This window comes from Mchenga conophoros, linkage group LG23 (assembly GCF_057382185.1).
Source record: "Mchenga conophoros isolate Kocher_MC1m ecotype Shallow Benthic linkage group LG23, M_conophoros_male_GT1.1, whole genome shotgun sequence".
Classification (NCBI taxonomy): Eukaryota; Metazoa; Chordata; class Actinopteri; order Cichliformes; family Cichlidae; genus Mchenga; species Mchenga conophoros.
This window is the reverse complement of record NC_140547.1, coordinates 26,492,850-26,508,047: the sequence shown is the minus strand read 5'-3', so window position 1 is coordinate 26,508,047 and position 15,198 is coordinate 26,492,850. Positions and strand designations below refer to the sequence as shown.

Here is a 15,198-nt window from a genome sequence, read left to right as displayed (position 1 = left end):
GAAAATTAGCTCATGGCCAACTCTGGTGCATTTTCAACTAATTTTATTAACATTTCCCAGTTTTAAAATTAAATGTGTAAACTTATTTACATTGAAACAGGAATCTCACCCCTTTGGCCCACTTAAGATCAGAATGTGCTTTCTTTGCACAGTTAAGCCTCAGACATGTCTATAGACTGGTCAGCAACCCCTTTAAAGCGTGAAATGCTTTAAACTTTATTCCAAATTCTAGTTTGCGTTCCCTAGGTGGTCACAGTTGTCCCTAGCGACCTGCCATGGTTCTCCATTTGTAGCTTCATAGTCCTAGAGACCAAAGTTACAATTACTGAAGTAAAATGAAAACAAAGCACAGGAAGAACAGTTTCAATAATCTTTATTTCATAAAAAAGTCAAATCGGCTTATCAGATTAAAGAAAGTAGAAACCAATAATAATCGTTAGCTGGCGAGGCATTTTACAGGGGGGCGTGTCTTCTGACAAACTGACCGGAGTGACCTCGACAGGCAGTACAAGTTTACCCAAAAAGTCAAGAAGGCGAAGTTTAAGACCGAACAGGAGCCAAAACAATGAGCCGAGTCAATTTTAAAAAGAAAAAATAAAGAGGGGGAGAAAGAAAAGACTTTGGCTGTAGTCGCATGAAGATGAACCTCAGACTTATGAGCAGCAGCCACTGAAAATCAAACACGTTTTCATAATCCAAATTACATCAAAATGACCAAAGAAGGGAAGAGAAGGGGAGAATTTGTCATCTTCTGCTCCCACTGCCCTCCATACTGCGAGTTAAGGACCCGTTTTATTTGGACAAACTAAGCGTTTGGTAGTGGTGGAGGATTGTTTGCATTTGTGGATAAATAAACCGTAACAGGATGTAGAAGGAGGGAAAAGGGCAAAGACATTCTACTGCTCCTGCTCCTACTTTTTAAAAGAAAAACAAAAGAAAAACAAAGCTCGTCTGGCAATTGAGGTTTTAGTCCGCCTCCTCTTCCTCCGATTCCGACTCTGCCGAGAGAAAACACAAGAGGACGAATCAGTCAAGACGCTGATCACTTTACAACATCTTGTGAATGAGTAAAACGATGATTTGATTGTGATTGTCTTTAAAGTATTTAAGACCTCCTTTTTCTCATGACTGTACAGTCATTTAAAGACTGAGACCTTTCCCAACTACCTGGTTGCCTCCAGCACCCTGTGCATGTGAAGAACTCGCCACTAAAAACCAAACAACATGCAGTCATCCTTTGCTCCAGTGAATACATCAGGACTAAACGCTGATCTGGTTTCAGAGGATTTCAAACAAGAAAAATACTCACTCTCCCAGGATTAGAGACTGTTTGTGACGCCTGGCAACCATCAGTCACTAGAGAAACTTTTATTCTGGCCAGTTTGTTAGTGCTGGGTAAAAATCAGTAACAAAAAGGCTGCATGGAAACCCCTTGATTGGTGACAATTTGTCTCAATTGCACAGACAAAACCTGCAAACTAGGAGCAACTGAGACAAAATACTTGCAAACCACTCGCCAAGTGGGTGTGAAACTTTTGACATAAGCCAGAATTGGAGAAATTGAACTTGTACCTCAACTCTGCAAATATATTGCAAAAAAGAAGCAACCGATGACTTTAGAGGAACTTTTTTGGACTTATTTCAAGTTTCCCTGCCACTCAGGAATAGTTTGCATCTTCCAAGCAAAGTACTTGTAACCAGGTTTTTGGTTCAGCCCCCTCTTGTGATCAATTTCGCCAAACAACAGCTCGTTTGGAAATGAACATTTTCCCTGGTGATTGTCGTTTGCAAGATTGCCACTTACTCTAGGGCCATTTATAGAGGCATTTTGCATTATACTTTGGCTAAAGCTACAGCTTCGAGTTTTATAACAAACATCCTGATACACTAGCACAGATGGCCAGCCAGATTATTATAATAATAATAATTATATCGCGCTTTTCAATGCCACTATTCATTCATTCTCTCACTCACACTGGTGGAGGCAAGCTACGGTTGTAGCCACAGCTGGTGCTCGACTTCCCATTACATGGCCACACCACAGAGCATTTGTGGTGCTTCAACCAGTTGTGGACCGATCGAGCTCTGTTACCTGACATGCCAGCATCAATTACCATGTGGGTAGTAGTCATGTGACTGTAAAACATCTCAAGCATTTCATATTGACCTGTGATTGAGTCAGCTAACAAGCTAAAACAAAGCTTTAGCAAATTCATATATAGTATAAACTCCTTCGTTGTCATAAATACACTCAGGTACATGTCTATACATGCCTTTAATCATACAACGTGACAGGTGCATGTCTAACTGGCCTGTTCAATGCAGAGCTCCTTTAACCTTTTAGTGGCCTTTCAGGTTTTGAGCATATGCCATCAGCTCTGAACACAGCTCCTCAAAACACACAAAACCCAGGAAGTGCAGGTTATTTCTCCATCTTTACCTTCCTCAGCATTCTTCAGCCACTCCACAAATTTTTTCATCTGCTCGAGGAAAACGCTCTTCCCCTTGGCAAGGTGGGCTTCAGTGTACCACTTCAGTATGGCCTCTTCACTCAATACATCCGCTGAAAGAGAAAACAGGACTGTGAGGAGGGCGGGCACATTAAACTTCCACCAGGAGAGCCTGAAACCTTTGTAAAGATTCAAAGAAACAATTTACTGATGCTTGGTGAGAGTTTCTCTATTAAAAACAATCTGGACTTCTGGGGGAAATCTAAGACCAATCAAAGCTGAAGCTGTGTGTAAAAAGGACAATGCCAAGCCAGACTTTCTAGTGTTTGGGTAGCAAAAAAAAAAAAAAAAAAAAAAAAAAAAAAAAAAAGACACCAAGCACATTCAAGAAACAGCTTTTTAAAGTCAGGAAATGGGGAAAAATGACCTTTCATAAACCTAAAAGACGACAAGACAAGCTGTCACAGCCAAGCTTTTTCGTCCTGCTGTAGCACCAACCTTTATAGAGGAGCACCACGATCTTCTGAAAGGCCTTCATGAAGTGGATGTTGTCGTAGCAGTACTCCTGGATCTTCAGCAGCAGGCTGAGCTCAGACAGACCCTGGGAGGTGAAGGCTTTCAGCAGAGGGCTGTATTGCTGTGGAGAAAGAAGCCGCTAAATTAGAGCATGTAAAGCTGCAGGGAGCAATACTGTGGTACACGTGGAGCCGTTTCCTTTCACCAACCAACAGTCTGGGACAGATTGATTGATGTACACGAGCTTTAACAGCTTCTCATGCAGCTTTGTGATTTTCTTCCTTAAAAGTTTTCAGGTCGGTCAAACAGACCAATCACATTTATCCATCTAACTCTGAGTTTCAATAGCAACCAAGATACTTGTAGACTTCCTGTTGGGTTTAGAAGGCACAAAGATGCCTTTTCAACTTGGGATATTACACGAGGCCACTGAATTTCATGCAAGCAGATTAAAATCAAGTGCTGGGGCTCCTTTATTGAAATACTGTAGGTGGCGCCATAGACCCAATAAATACTACAAAACCTGCCTCTTGACTTTAAAATGCCAGCCTTCCAAAATGGGGTTTAGGGCATGTTTCCACTGAGATACATGTGTAACATCCCAAGATGGACAAAATGAATCAAATTTCACAGGTTAGTTTTGTAGGTGATGCTATTGAGGTGTTTTGCACCCCCACATGTGTTAGCCCCATAATAAAGTCTTCATTAGTCTTGAAGTTCATGGGTTTGAGGATGTTTAGACACTTGAAAAGAGAACATTTACTGGCAATAATAAATAGACGCTGTAATTTGGGGATTTATTGCAGTGAGATTGTTGCTACTGCTGGACTAGAGGCACAATGAACTAAACGGGAGGCTTTTATTTTGCAAATCTGCCACCAACTTGAAAATCCTGTTCAATTCAAATATTCCAAGGCTTTTACTTTGAAGTAAGACATAGCTGTGGTTGCGGGATAAGCCTTCAGCCGTAGAGTCGCGTTTCCTACACAGGTTCATTAATTAATAATGATGAATTAATCCCTTTAAGCGCTTTAACCACAGCTGTGCTCCTCGGCCCTGCTGCGTACCTTCAAGTGTTTGATGGCTTGTTCGGTCACGAGCTCTTCCTTCTTGTTCCATTCCACGGAGCTCATCACACTAGTCCAGATGATGCTGATCATGGCCTGCTCAGAGAGGTTGGCCTTCTTCATCTCCTCCCTAGTGAAGGCGATAATCTGAAGGAGGGAAGGCAGCGAGGTTAATCACACACGTCAGTCACTAATGAAGCACACATCTGTTTCTGTGCTTTTTCATTCAGAGAAACTGAGTGGAGCAAAAACAGAAGTGTTAAAAACCTGTTGTTCAGAGCTCAGTGTATATCTTTTATGATAAATTAGGCATTTAAATAAGTCAGCCTGTGGCCTCACCTCCTTCAGAGGGTCACCTCGGGACATCTGCTCCTGGAGCTCCTTCTGCAGCTCCTTGCGGGCGCCGATGGATTGCTGGTTGCGGGCGAAGTCAGACAGCTCCTTCAGCCCGGCGTCGGTGAAGTACTTCGAAAAATGCTCGCAGCTCCGTTTGTTGGCCGGAAAGAGTTCCTGAGGAGGAGAAGGATGTTCACACACCAGTGAGACACTGGCAGCAGGAATGGGTCGACACGTGGCCCCTGACTTGTGTTTTTGCTTACCATCAGCCTGTTGTCCATGCCAACTTTGCGAAGACTGCCAGCAACAGAGTTGATGTCCTTCTCGTTGATCCATGACTTGAACAGCTTGACAGCGAAGGCTGCAGAAACGCCTGGACAGAGATGACACAGGTCAGAGCTTCTTCTGAACACAAAACCAACTCCTTTTTTAAATTAATTTGACTGCCCTAATTAATGTTAAGCTTCCCAGGGAAGCTGTTGCACACAAGAACCACAGAAAGTGTCAGTGTTGCAGGACGAAACCACCAAACTGTTGCTGTCACTGATACCCGACCAGCTTTCTGACCGTTTCTGAGCCATGCATCTCTGCAAACCCAGACTTAAGACGTTTGTCCTTACCTTCTTTGACGAGGTTCTCGTTGAAGAGACTGTTCAGGATGGAGGCTGATATGCTGCCGTTGGCCAGCAGGATGCCGGTCAGCATGGCGAGCTTGTTGCGCTCAGACTCAGTAAACCCCTTTAGAAACAGCAGTAACTACAAAGAGAACGCAGACAAGTTTAATGCATGTTTAAGCTTGAAAAACAAAAACTGTGGGCATACTTACATCCCTAGAGATGTTAAAACTCCCTTCCACTAAAGAAATTTCTTTCCAGACATGTTGAGAATAACCTTTTAAGCAAATCAAATCCAGGGTTACCACACATTAAAAGTTTGTATTTTGAGCTTCTGTGGACGGTCAAGAGTTTTAAAATGTTTGTATCAGCAATAAACTAGTGTAACTTCATGGGGCTGCTGTGACACCACGCCTGGGATCACTGCAATGCCCTTAACATCATTGAAAAGTGCACAGTTGTTTCCAAATCCCATTAGATTTTATCAATTGTGCAAACCGTTCAAGAGTTGCAATAAAAAGGCCCAACTTATCCCCAGCAACAGGTGGGTCGTTTCCCACAGAGCTGCTCGCATTTGCGGAAATGTAAGGGCACGTGAAGAAAAAGCACCTCCTGTGGTGTGAAAGAAAACAACGCACACCATGCAGCAATTAATTTCTTATCCCATCAGTGGACATCAGCTCCATCTTTGACTGCAGTCTTTGTGCTTATGGCACCAGTTTTCTACAGCAGGACTTAAACTCCATGTATGGTGTCACACACCCATCCTACGCTTCCTAGTACTGTGCTTACAAGCATAAAATAAGCACCACATAATGATCCAGCGGCACAAAGTCCTTGACTACACTGACAGACCCGACAGCCAAGCAGTCGTTCCCATTTCAGCTCTTTGAAGTGGTGCACTGCAACGCAAATTCAGGCTTGTGGATGTCACTCAGACACGAGCAGACAAAGTATAATCAAGGCCCAACCCCCCAATTACTGGCAGTCAAAAACACCTCAAACAGCCCGACCACTTAAAGGTATGATCTGGTGCTGCAGTTGTACTTTCAAAGATCATGGCTGCTGAAACTGCTAGCATCCAAGATGGTGCAGCTGGGAGTTTGTCCAACCACAGGAACAGAGGTTCATGAGAGCTGACCAACTACAAGGGCCGCAACAGCAGCGAACAGACTGCTCTAAAGTTGGAGCACATTAAAAGAACAGGGATAGCAGAGGCTCAGCCTTCAAAATAAGAGCATGAAAAATATCAGTTAATCAATTTTGACTTTAGTCTTGTTTAGTCGGCTTGTGGGAAACTCAAAAGTCCGCAATTAAAACTTTTAACACCAATGAAATTTTATTTTTAGATTAAGAAATTCAGAAACTTTTAAAACATCTACAGTACATTATGTACTTCGTCTGCTGCATAGTGCCTTGCTTTGGGGGAAAAAAGTTTGTTATCTTGAAAACAAACGAAGGGAACTGCAATCAACAGCTGGCAACCTCTGCCTCAAACCGTTCCAACCAGCTAAGCCCAGTTTGAACTTATCCCCTTATCAGGATCCAGTTATTGCTCACCTTCTTGATCTCCTCTTCGAAACCCTTCTCCAGGTACTTGTAACGCCTGATCAGCTTGTTAAAAACCTGTTTATGAGTCAAAGAGAAGAAACGGCCTGTGAGCATTACCTGCTTGTCACGCGTGCTTCATTTTTAAAACGCATTCATTAACAGGGACCGACCTGAGCATATGCTTGCATTGTCTCCAGGTCTTCTTGTGCCGTGAAGAGGCAGTACTCTGTGCGGGTCATGTCATCAGAGAGAGTCCCTCCTGGGGCTGCAGACACACATAAAAAGGTAAATATATACATGTATTACACACATTTCTGCACACGAGTGACGACAAAACATGTCGCAACTCACCCAGCATCCCGCCAGCCACCAGGATGTCAAAGAGTGTCTCTGCATAGCGGCGGTAGTCAAGCTTGGCGCCAGAGGCATCGAGGAACTTTGCGACCGCTTCCAAATCAGTGCCAGTTTGATTCAAGCCTTGTACGATACTTTCTTGAAACTGAGTAGGGTCAAATCTCTCCTTTTCATCTGTGGGAAGACAACGACACACAAACGTTGATTCAGAAATGAAAGAGTGTGGAACAGCAGGGCTGGGGATCAGCGGATCCAGGAATCAGCACTCACCTCTTTTCCTCGTTTTGAAACGCTGGCCTGTTAGCGTTGGCTTTTGCTGCTTTTGATTATTCATAAAAGACACCCTGAAAGAGACGAGGACACACAGAGTTAATGTTTAGCTGCACAGGCAACTCATCAACGGGCCCTGTAATTATGTTTTCTCCTCCCAGCACCTGGGCGTAAGCCGGGTTATCCACACGTCCTGTAACAATGGCCTGTGTAGAATGACTTTAGAGTCTGCTGGCAATTCAAAAAGCTGGTGGCACCGACCGGAGATGAAAAGTTTTTATTGTAAGAACTTAGTTTCAGTTTGTTTTCAATCAGTTTACTCTCTGGGAGTTTCCAGAGTTGGCTTATTCTTTTCAGTTTAGTTTTAACTTAAAACCTGTTCAGTTTCAGTCAGGCTTTTATTTCTCTCACTTTAAAGAGAGGATAAATTTCAAAAGTAATCATGAATATTTGAAGGACGCTGCGAGTCATACAGGAAGGCTCATGGAGTTAAATTATTATCAAAATGGTATTTTTGGAAATGCATTAGTTCCTATTTAACTAAAACACATTCCCCCTTTCATTTTAACAGGGTGTAAAAACCCTTAAAAGGTACAAACAATGAAAAGGCCCGACTCTTTGCCCGCGATGAGGTTCATTGTGAAAGTAACCAAAGTGTTATCACAGGACGAAATGTTCCCTTGCTATAGCAGTCAAAACAAAAAAAAGTGCACACTCAGCAAAAAAAGAAAAACAAACCTAGTAGTGAAGCAACAATTTCTTCATTTTAATTTACTTAAATGTTTTAAAGTCTGAGTTCTTCAGCAACAAACCACAAAGGCCACAAATCATGCTTGTTAACCATGTCTTACTTCCAGACAATGATAAAAGTAACCACATTGTTCCTTTAATTCATGGATCCGTGTTGAAAAAGCAACACGCTGATAACAGTAACGATGAATAACACCCAGTTTTGATCTTTTTTTGAGCCACAAACACACAGTAGCCTTTACACACTAATAACCCACTGGTTTAGAATAATAATAATAATTCTGGGACATTTCAGCCAGCAGCATCTGTACATCCCTGAGAGAAACTGCAGTACTACACTGGCTGAAATGTTCCTTCACTGTGTGGGAATCAGTCAAACTGAGTTGATAGAGATAAGTAGAAAAAAGAGTGCAAATTAGGGAAGGGAAAAAAAGACCAGCTTCCAAGACTTCAGCTCAACATTTAGTCCCATCAGCTGACAAAACAGGGCAGTAAATGTCATCTTATTAACAGATAACAGCCAAGGGGCTGATATTTCTTGACGCTTTTCCCTTTCATGTCCAATTTCCCCCCTCCATTTCTACCAAAGAGTGTATACATGTTTGAGTATTTAAACCCATGACACCCCTTTTCTTTGCAGTGATGGCTTCATTTCCCTCCTAAATCCCAAACTCTCTTCTATCCAGGCTCAGGGTCCGTCAACAGCTGGATTAATGTCAAGGAAACTCACTGTGTAAGTTATTTTGCTGTAACTGAGACGTTCACGTGCCTCTTAAGATTAAACCAAGTAACGTGTATATCTGTAACCACTGCCTTCACAAACACAGAGAACGTTAGAAAGTATTTAACTCTAAGAGATGCGCATTTATCAGTTTTAAATGGCAGTGTAGTTAACCACTATCCGCGAGCATGCAGTTGTTTAGTTTTAGCTGTTCTGACTTCATTTATCTTACTCCAAGGAAAGCCTCCTTAATCTATTAAAAACAGCCTGACATAATACAGATTTAGTTCAAAGTAAATTAAATCCAGCACGGATGCTCACACAAAGGTGAAGGAGTACTCGGCAGACAAAAGACAATCTGCGGGGCTATAAAGGTGGATGCTGGGAGGTGGAAATAACCAGATGTATCAGCACGACACTGCTTAATTCAATCACAGTACACAGGTGTGACCTCAACGCGAGCACGTTCCACGGATATTTCCCACGGATAGTTTTCCGCTCGCGAGCAATGAGGGATTTTCTGAGCAGCTGGCTAACTGTGGATTAGCACAGGCTAACTCGAGGCCTCGCCATGCGCCGAGCAAGGTAGCCGGGCCCGCTAGCACGCTAACCACGTTTGATTACCGTTCAGCCTCGGCTCACGCACGCAAGAAAATTCACCGCATCAGCACCTCATCGACTATAAAACACAACCACCTGTCGAGCTGTCATGAAAAAAAACCCCCATCCATAACAACAACAAAGCAGAGCCGCAATCTGCTCTGTAATGGAGCTAATGCTAAGTTAAAATTCGCCCTCCGGCGGCGCCCATGATGGCAACATTCCCAGGCCGAACAAAACCCAAAAAGCAAAATTTCCTGCCTTCAAACAGGCCACATCAGTACACGCAAGGAGAGGGCGGCGTGGGAACCGAGGCGAGGAGCCGGAAAATGAGAGTACTCACCGAAATTAATGCAGATAAAAAACGGTTGTGAAGCCGAGGAATGGAAGCAAAGTGTCGAGTATCTGAGCGGCCCAAACAAAAAGACCTTCCCGTCAGGACTTCCGCAGGCTCCGCCCGCTGCGCATGCGCTTTTTAAAGGGGATTTCCTTTGAACAAAAACGTTTAATTTACTGATACAGAAAGCTTTTTCTTTGTTTGTTTGTTTTGAAATACATTACAGTATATTTATGTAGCTAACCCTTGCGTGGTCTTCCTGTTTTTGTTACTCAGCCAGTGTTAAGTTATTGTGTTATTAAATCAGTGCATCAATAACAATGTATGTAAAAATACATAACAGATGTTTACCACATACATGGTTCATATTTCAAATATGAAATGCTGCTTATTTTTTGTGATAAAATGTAACTGAATAACAGATGTGAGTGAAAAAAAAAACATGTTTATCTTGAAAAAATATAAATGAACTTGATTAGGAGCAGATTTATGTCAGTCTATACAACATAAACAGTCTGGATATGCATTTCTTGCACTTTATCCCTGTATAGCAGAGATGTCAAACATAAGACCTAAGGGCCAAAATCGGCCCATCAGACTCCAATTTGGGACCTAATTAACAGCACTGGAAAACATGAACGAAGGTGTAAAGTTTTATGTTTCATAAGCTTTATGTTTACTGATAACGATCTCCCACATGGCCATTCATGCTATGCCGAAATAATTAGATAATAGATTAAAAAACCTAACTGGTAGAAAGTTCCAATTTTTTCACTTACTACACATAGGGTAAAATGTGCCGGGATGCTGGAGCACAAACGAACAGCAGGCCATGCAGGGAGAGGACAGAGTGAAGGGAAAAAGTACCTCCATACCTTTATGGCATGAACACCACCTGTGTGATATAAATGCATAAGGCTTGAAGTCTCTGAAAATGTGTTAGTCGATTTGTTCTTCATGGAAAATCACCCAAAGGGAAGTATTCTGTGGCTAAAATAAAAAAAGAAACTAATTTCCTTTTGGTAAACAGTGAAAATAGCTCACAGACCCAAACACACTACATATAGGTTCATTTATTAATTTATCATATACATATATGCACACAATAAACATATGATTGATATTTCCAGGTGAAATTACATTCCCTTTCATGTTCCCTACATATTCTAACATTTTTCCCTTTATCAGTGTCCGATCACACCAAAACCTCGATTTTTATTTTTTACTTTTGCACTGGTGTGTTTCTGATCATTGTCCTGCTGCAGAACTCAAGTGCTCTTGATCTTCAGGGCATGAACTAATGCTCAGACATTCTCATTCAGGATTTTCTAGTAGAGAGCAGAATTCATGGTTCCATCAATTACAGCAACTCATCCTGAAGCAGCAGAGCAGCCCCAGACCATCACACTGTTGCTGTGAAGTTGTTTTATGTCTGATGTAATGGGACTCAAACCTTCCAGAAAAGTTCAGCTTTTGCCTAGTCAGTCCACGGGATGTTTTCCCAAAGGTCTTGGGAATCATGAGGATGTGTTTTGGGTACAGGGTGAAACGAGCCTTTGTGTTGCCAATTCAGCCATATTTGAGCCTTTTTAACATAATTATCAAAGAAATAATCCAACTTGCTGTGAGGCAAACACCATCACGCAGTGTTGGTGAATGAAATTCAATTACTGTACAAGTAATACTGTACAGCTTATGGATGCAACTTACCAACTAGCTAGCTAACTGCTGAATAAAGTATCACCCAAATGCAGTGTTTTCTAGTGCAGAAAAACAAACAAAACACAGGATGGCAGCAAACAAAAAGCGTCAAAATGCAGAATTCAGAAATCACCCGAGGATAGTGCAGTTGCTACTTCCAGCTTTGATGCGCGCGCGCGCACACACACACACACGCACGCACACAAATTCTGCTGTTCTAATTAAGTTTCAGCCAAAGACAAAAAACAAAACAAAAAAAAACCGTTGTATTGTTCCGATAAATCACAAGTGTCTGTGTTACATAAAAGTTTTGCCTTCAAATAATCCAGTAACCCAGTTAGAGCGTCTGTAGTGAGTAATCCATTACAAATGTTATTCTGTAAGCTCTTTAATTGAAATACTTCACCCTAAAAAAAATTTTTTAATTTACTTTTATAAAAACTAATAAGATGCCAAATTACAGTCATTTATCTACATTCCTAAAGAAAATCATTTTCTTAGAGGTTGAATGTTGTGCTTCACTAATTTCTCACACTGTGCCAGGTAAACTTTAGTAATATAACATGACTTCAGTTTGTTATTTGCCTGATATACAGAAATATTTTAGTTATAGGCAAATATGGCAGAATTTAAGAAAGAAAAGAGAAAAAAAGTATTTGTATTTATGATAGGTTTACAATGGTTGTGTGGAAGAGCAGAGCAGCAGCTGCTCAAATATGCAGAACCACCACACCACAGTCAAAGCCACTTATATCACATTTTTTCTCCATTCTGATGCTCTGTTTGGAGTCCAGCAGGTCGTCTTGACCACATCTACGTCCCTAAACATGCAGAGTTGCTGCCATGTGAGTGGCTGATTAGGCATTTCTTTTAATGAGCAGCACAACAGCTGTAGCCAGTGAAGATCATCCTTGTGGTGTGATCATCCTCGTGTACCAGTCAGCATGGCCTTAGTCTCTAAAGTGACTTTGAGTTCATCCTTAGTTTTACAGAGACAAAAGGTGGATTTTCTTTGCTTTATTAAACATAATTTATGTTTTCCCTTCTAAATCAAGCATTCAAGCACAAAACAAATCAATGCCTTCAGACAAAACCAAAGATCAAGTGGACGATTGTCTCACATTTATGGAAGCCTGTTTCCGCCACTTAAAAAAAAAAAAAAAAAAAAAAAAAAAAGATCCATAACTCAAAATTCCGAGTTATTTTCTCAAAATTCCGATTTATTAACTCAATATTCTGAGAAAAGCAACTCGAAATTTCGAGTTAGCGCTGCCAATCAGTAATCTACGTGAATGACGTCATTTCCTTGTTACCCGGAAGCTGAAGCCCTCAGCTACAAATGCTACAGCTAAGCTACCGGTATTACATCCAGTCGTGAATGCACAGATTGCTGAGTGTTTTCAGCCTGGCTTCACAAATGATGAAATCCCTGTGTTATTAGCTGAATCACATGGTGTTACTATCAGCAAACGTATTCGCAAAAGCGCCAATTTGTTGGGATCCTTTTTTGAGTGCGCGTTCCTCTGCGCGATATGCTTCCGGGTAACAAGAAAGCGACCTCATTCACGTATATTTTTGATTGGCAGAGCATTTCCCATAACACAGAATAAATCTAATTCAATCACAATGTTGATTCTTTGTGTTTAAAATTAATAAAAATGAGGAACACGTCTGCGGGCTGAAACCCACTCGAGTGGCCACAATTCTGGTTACATTTGGTAACAGAATAACTAAAAAAAGATATCTATAAAAGATTAAAAACTAACTGCACTGTGCATGTGGTGGACCACCACAAAAAAAGAAAAAGAAGAGAAATGATCATCGGACTCTGTGACAGATTCTGTGCAAGTGAAACATGCAGTCTTAAATCAAAGGAAATTTGACTGCACAACAGCGTTAACCGTGTGTATTTGACTCAGTGGGTAGGTGTGACGTGTGCATCGCAGTGATTTGTGTTTAGCTTCTGAAATCTTAAATTCAATGATACAATAAAATCTGTAAAGGTGTTAAACACTGAAGTGGATTAAAAGCACCTTTGCCCCGCGGCTGGTATTTTTTGCTACTCTAAGTGAATTTCACCTGATATTAGCTAAAAATGATTAGTTTAAAATCTTTAGTTTGATTCAGTCTCAGATGTCCAAGGCCCACGGCTTGAAAGACCCTGGTTTGCTGGCTGGAACCTGGAAACAAAAAGAATAGGAATTAATGTGTAAAGTTTTGGTCTTCAAAACAGTTCTGCACACCATCATCATTCCCACAGGTATGAGCTTCCTGCCATCACTCACAGTGGCCTCTCATTAATATGAGCAGAATGTGCTTAAAGTTTATGTGACAGCTGAACTCCTCGACCTTTCCTGTCTGTAAGCATAAATTTACAGTTACAGGACCTGAAGTTTACAAACTGTCCCGTTTAGGCGAACTCCAGATTGTGTAGCTGACATGTGTAGTTACCTTCTGAGTGAATGGGGAGGCAGAGGCTAAGCAGGCCCTCTCTGGTGTTGCAGGGGAGTTTAGAGAAAAGGGTCCCTTCAAACCAGAATCGGAGCGAGCAGCAGCCACGGCGTCTTTGATGGCGAAGAACACCGAACTGCCCAAGAAGAGGGTGGGTTCTCCAATACCCTGCACAGGAGACAAAAATCAGCAACGCACCAAGTACAATAGAAAACTAAAAGACTGAGGTGTTTGGAAGTAATCTTCCTCCTTGTGTCTGACCTTTGAAGAGTAGATGGCGTAGGGGTTGTCAGAGTCGGGCAGCAGGTAGACGTTAAACTGCAGCGGCACATCGCAGACCGCCGGGATCTTGTACTGAGACGGTCCTCGAGTGTACAGCAGCCCGAAGGGAGAAAACTTCAGCTCCTCCAGAGTGTAGAGACCCAAACCCTGCATGAACGCTCCCTCAATCTGAGAGAAGGGAAGAAATCAAGGAGAGAGACGTTAATTACTACGCTCTGCTAAAAGTTGTTTTTTTACTTAACTAAATTCAGCTGTTCAGGTTTTAAAACACTGGGTGAAATGGGTGCAGCCACTTACTGAACCGTGCAAACGGGCTTGAGTATACATATCGACTGGGGGGGTTTGAACAGTTCTAACAAACCTGAAGGTCAGCTCAGGTAACTTTTGGCTCTGGACCTCTGGTTCCCCCTTTTTAAATGATTAAAATTGCCATGGTTTGGTTGCAGACAGCCCTCTGCGAACCTGGTTCTGCCAGAGTTTTCTCCCTGTTAAAAAGCAAGTCTTTTCTTTTCCATTTACACCAAGTGCTTACCCACAGTGGGTTGTTTGATTGCTGAGGGTTTCAATGCATTATTGTAGGGTCTTTATCTTACAATATAAAGCACCTTGAGGGGATTGCTGTTCTGATTTGGCACTATATAATAATTTGAACTGAATTACTTATTTGGTGTGACCACCTTTATTCTTCAGCACATTCTGAACTCTCTTAGCTTTGTCGTGTCTTTAATAAGGGTGGGTTTTAATGATGGATTCTGGCTTGGATAACGTGATATCAATTCATTAAAATCCTGAATCGATTGTTTTATACAAATGTATTTTGCCCAAAATTCCAGAATCTCAGGTGAAACGTCACAAAATTTTGACAACCACCAAACATTTAAAACGGTAAATGAGAGCAGCTACACGGGTTCTGCACAAAGACGTAAACACAAAGCGCGGACCCGCGGATCAAAATCAGTGAGATGTGGCTTTCTCACCGATGGCACGGACACGGTCGGGGCTGAAAGCCGACAGCTCGCTGATTCTGATGTTTTGGCGGGTCCGCGCTTTGTGTTTACGCCGATTCTAAAGCTGTTAGTTTGATCTCTCTCCAAACAATATTGACTGAACCAGCAGCAAAAGAAGATCCAAACTAAGCTTCACATAAACATAGTTTTGAATTCCCTCTGACTTTGCATCCACCACAAAAAAACAACAA

The 15,198-nt window shown here is 41.8% G+C and overlaps 2 protein-coding genes across 2 annotated transcripts in view; both read right to left on the bottom strand.

Moving 5' to 3' along the window:
• Window positions 1–356: 356 nt before the first annotated feature.
• bzw1a (basic leucine zipper and W2 domains 1a) lies at window positions 357–9,692 on the bottom strand. The gene is made up of 12 exons (XM_085264965.1): window positions 9,573–9,692; window positions 7,159–7,232; window positions 6,886–7,062; window positions 6,705–6,799; window positions 6,544–6,609; window positions 4,990–5,125; window positions 4,633–4,742; window positions 4,373–4,543; window positions 4,034–4,180; window positions 2,949–3,087; window positions 2,441–2,563; window positions 357–998 (listed from the first exon to the last, which is right to left on the bottom strand). Exons 2-12 carry the CDS (start codon window positions 7,220–7,222, stop codon window positions 967–969), a joined length of 1,260 nt encoding a protein of 419 aa, XP_085121091.1. The 5' UTR covers window positions 7,223–7,232; window positions 9,573–9,692; the 3' UTR covers window positions 357–966.
• A 932-nt stretch (window positions 9,693–10,624) lies between these two features.
• Window positions 10,625–15,198, bottom strand: part of aox6 (aldehyde oxidase 6) — a 34,310-nt gene continuing 29,736 nt past the window's right edge. The window contains exons 32-34 of the mRNA XM_085265951.1: window positions 13,980–14,168; window positions 13,719–13,886; window positions 10,625–13,447 (exon numbers count right to left, since the gene is read on the bottom strand). Coding sequence (XP_085122077.1) covers window positions 13,397–13,447; window positions 13,719–13,886; window positions 13,980–14,168 — 408 coding nt within the window. The 3' untranslated portion in view covers window positions 10,625–13,396. The remainder of the gene's footprint in view (window positions 13,448–13,718; window positions 13,887–13,979; window positions 14,169–15,198) is intronic.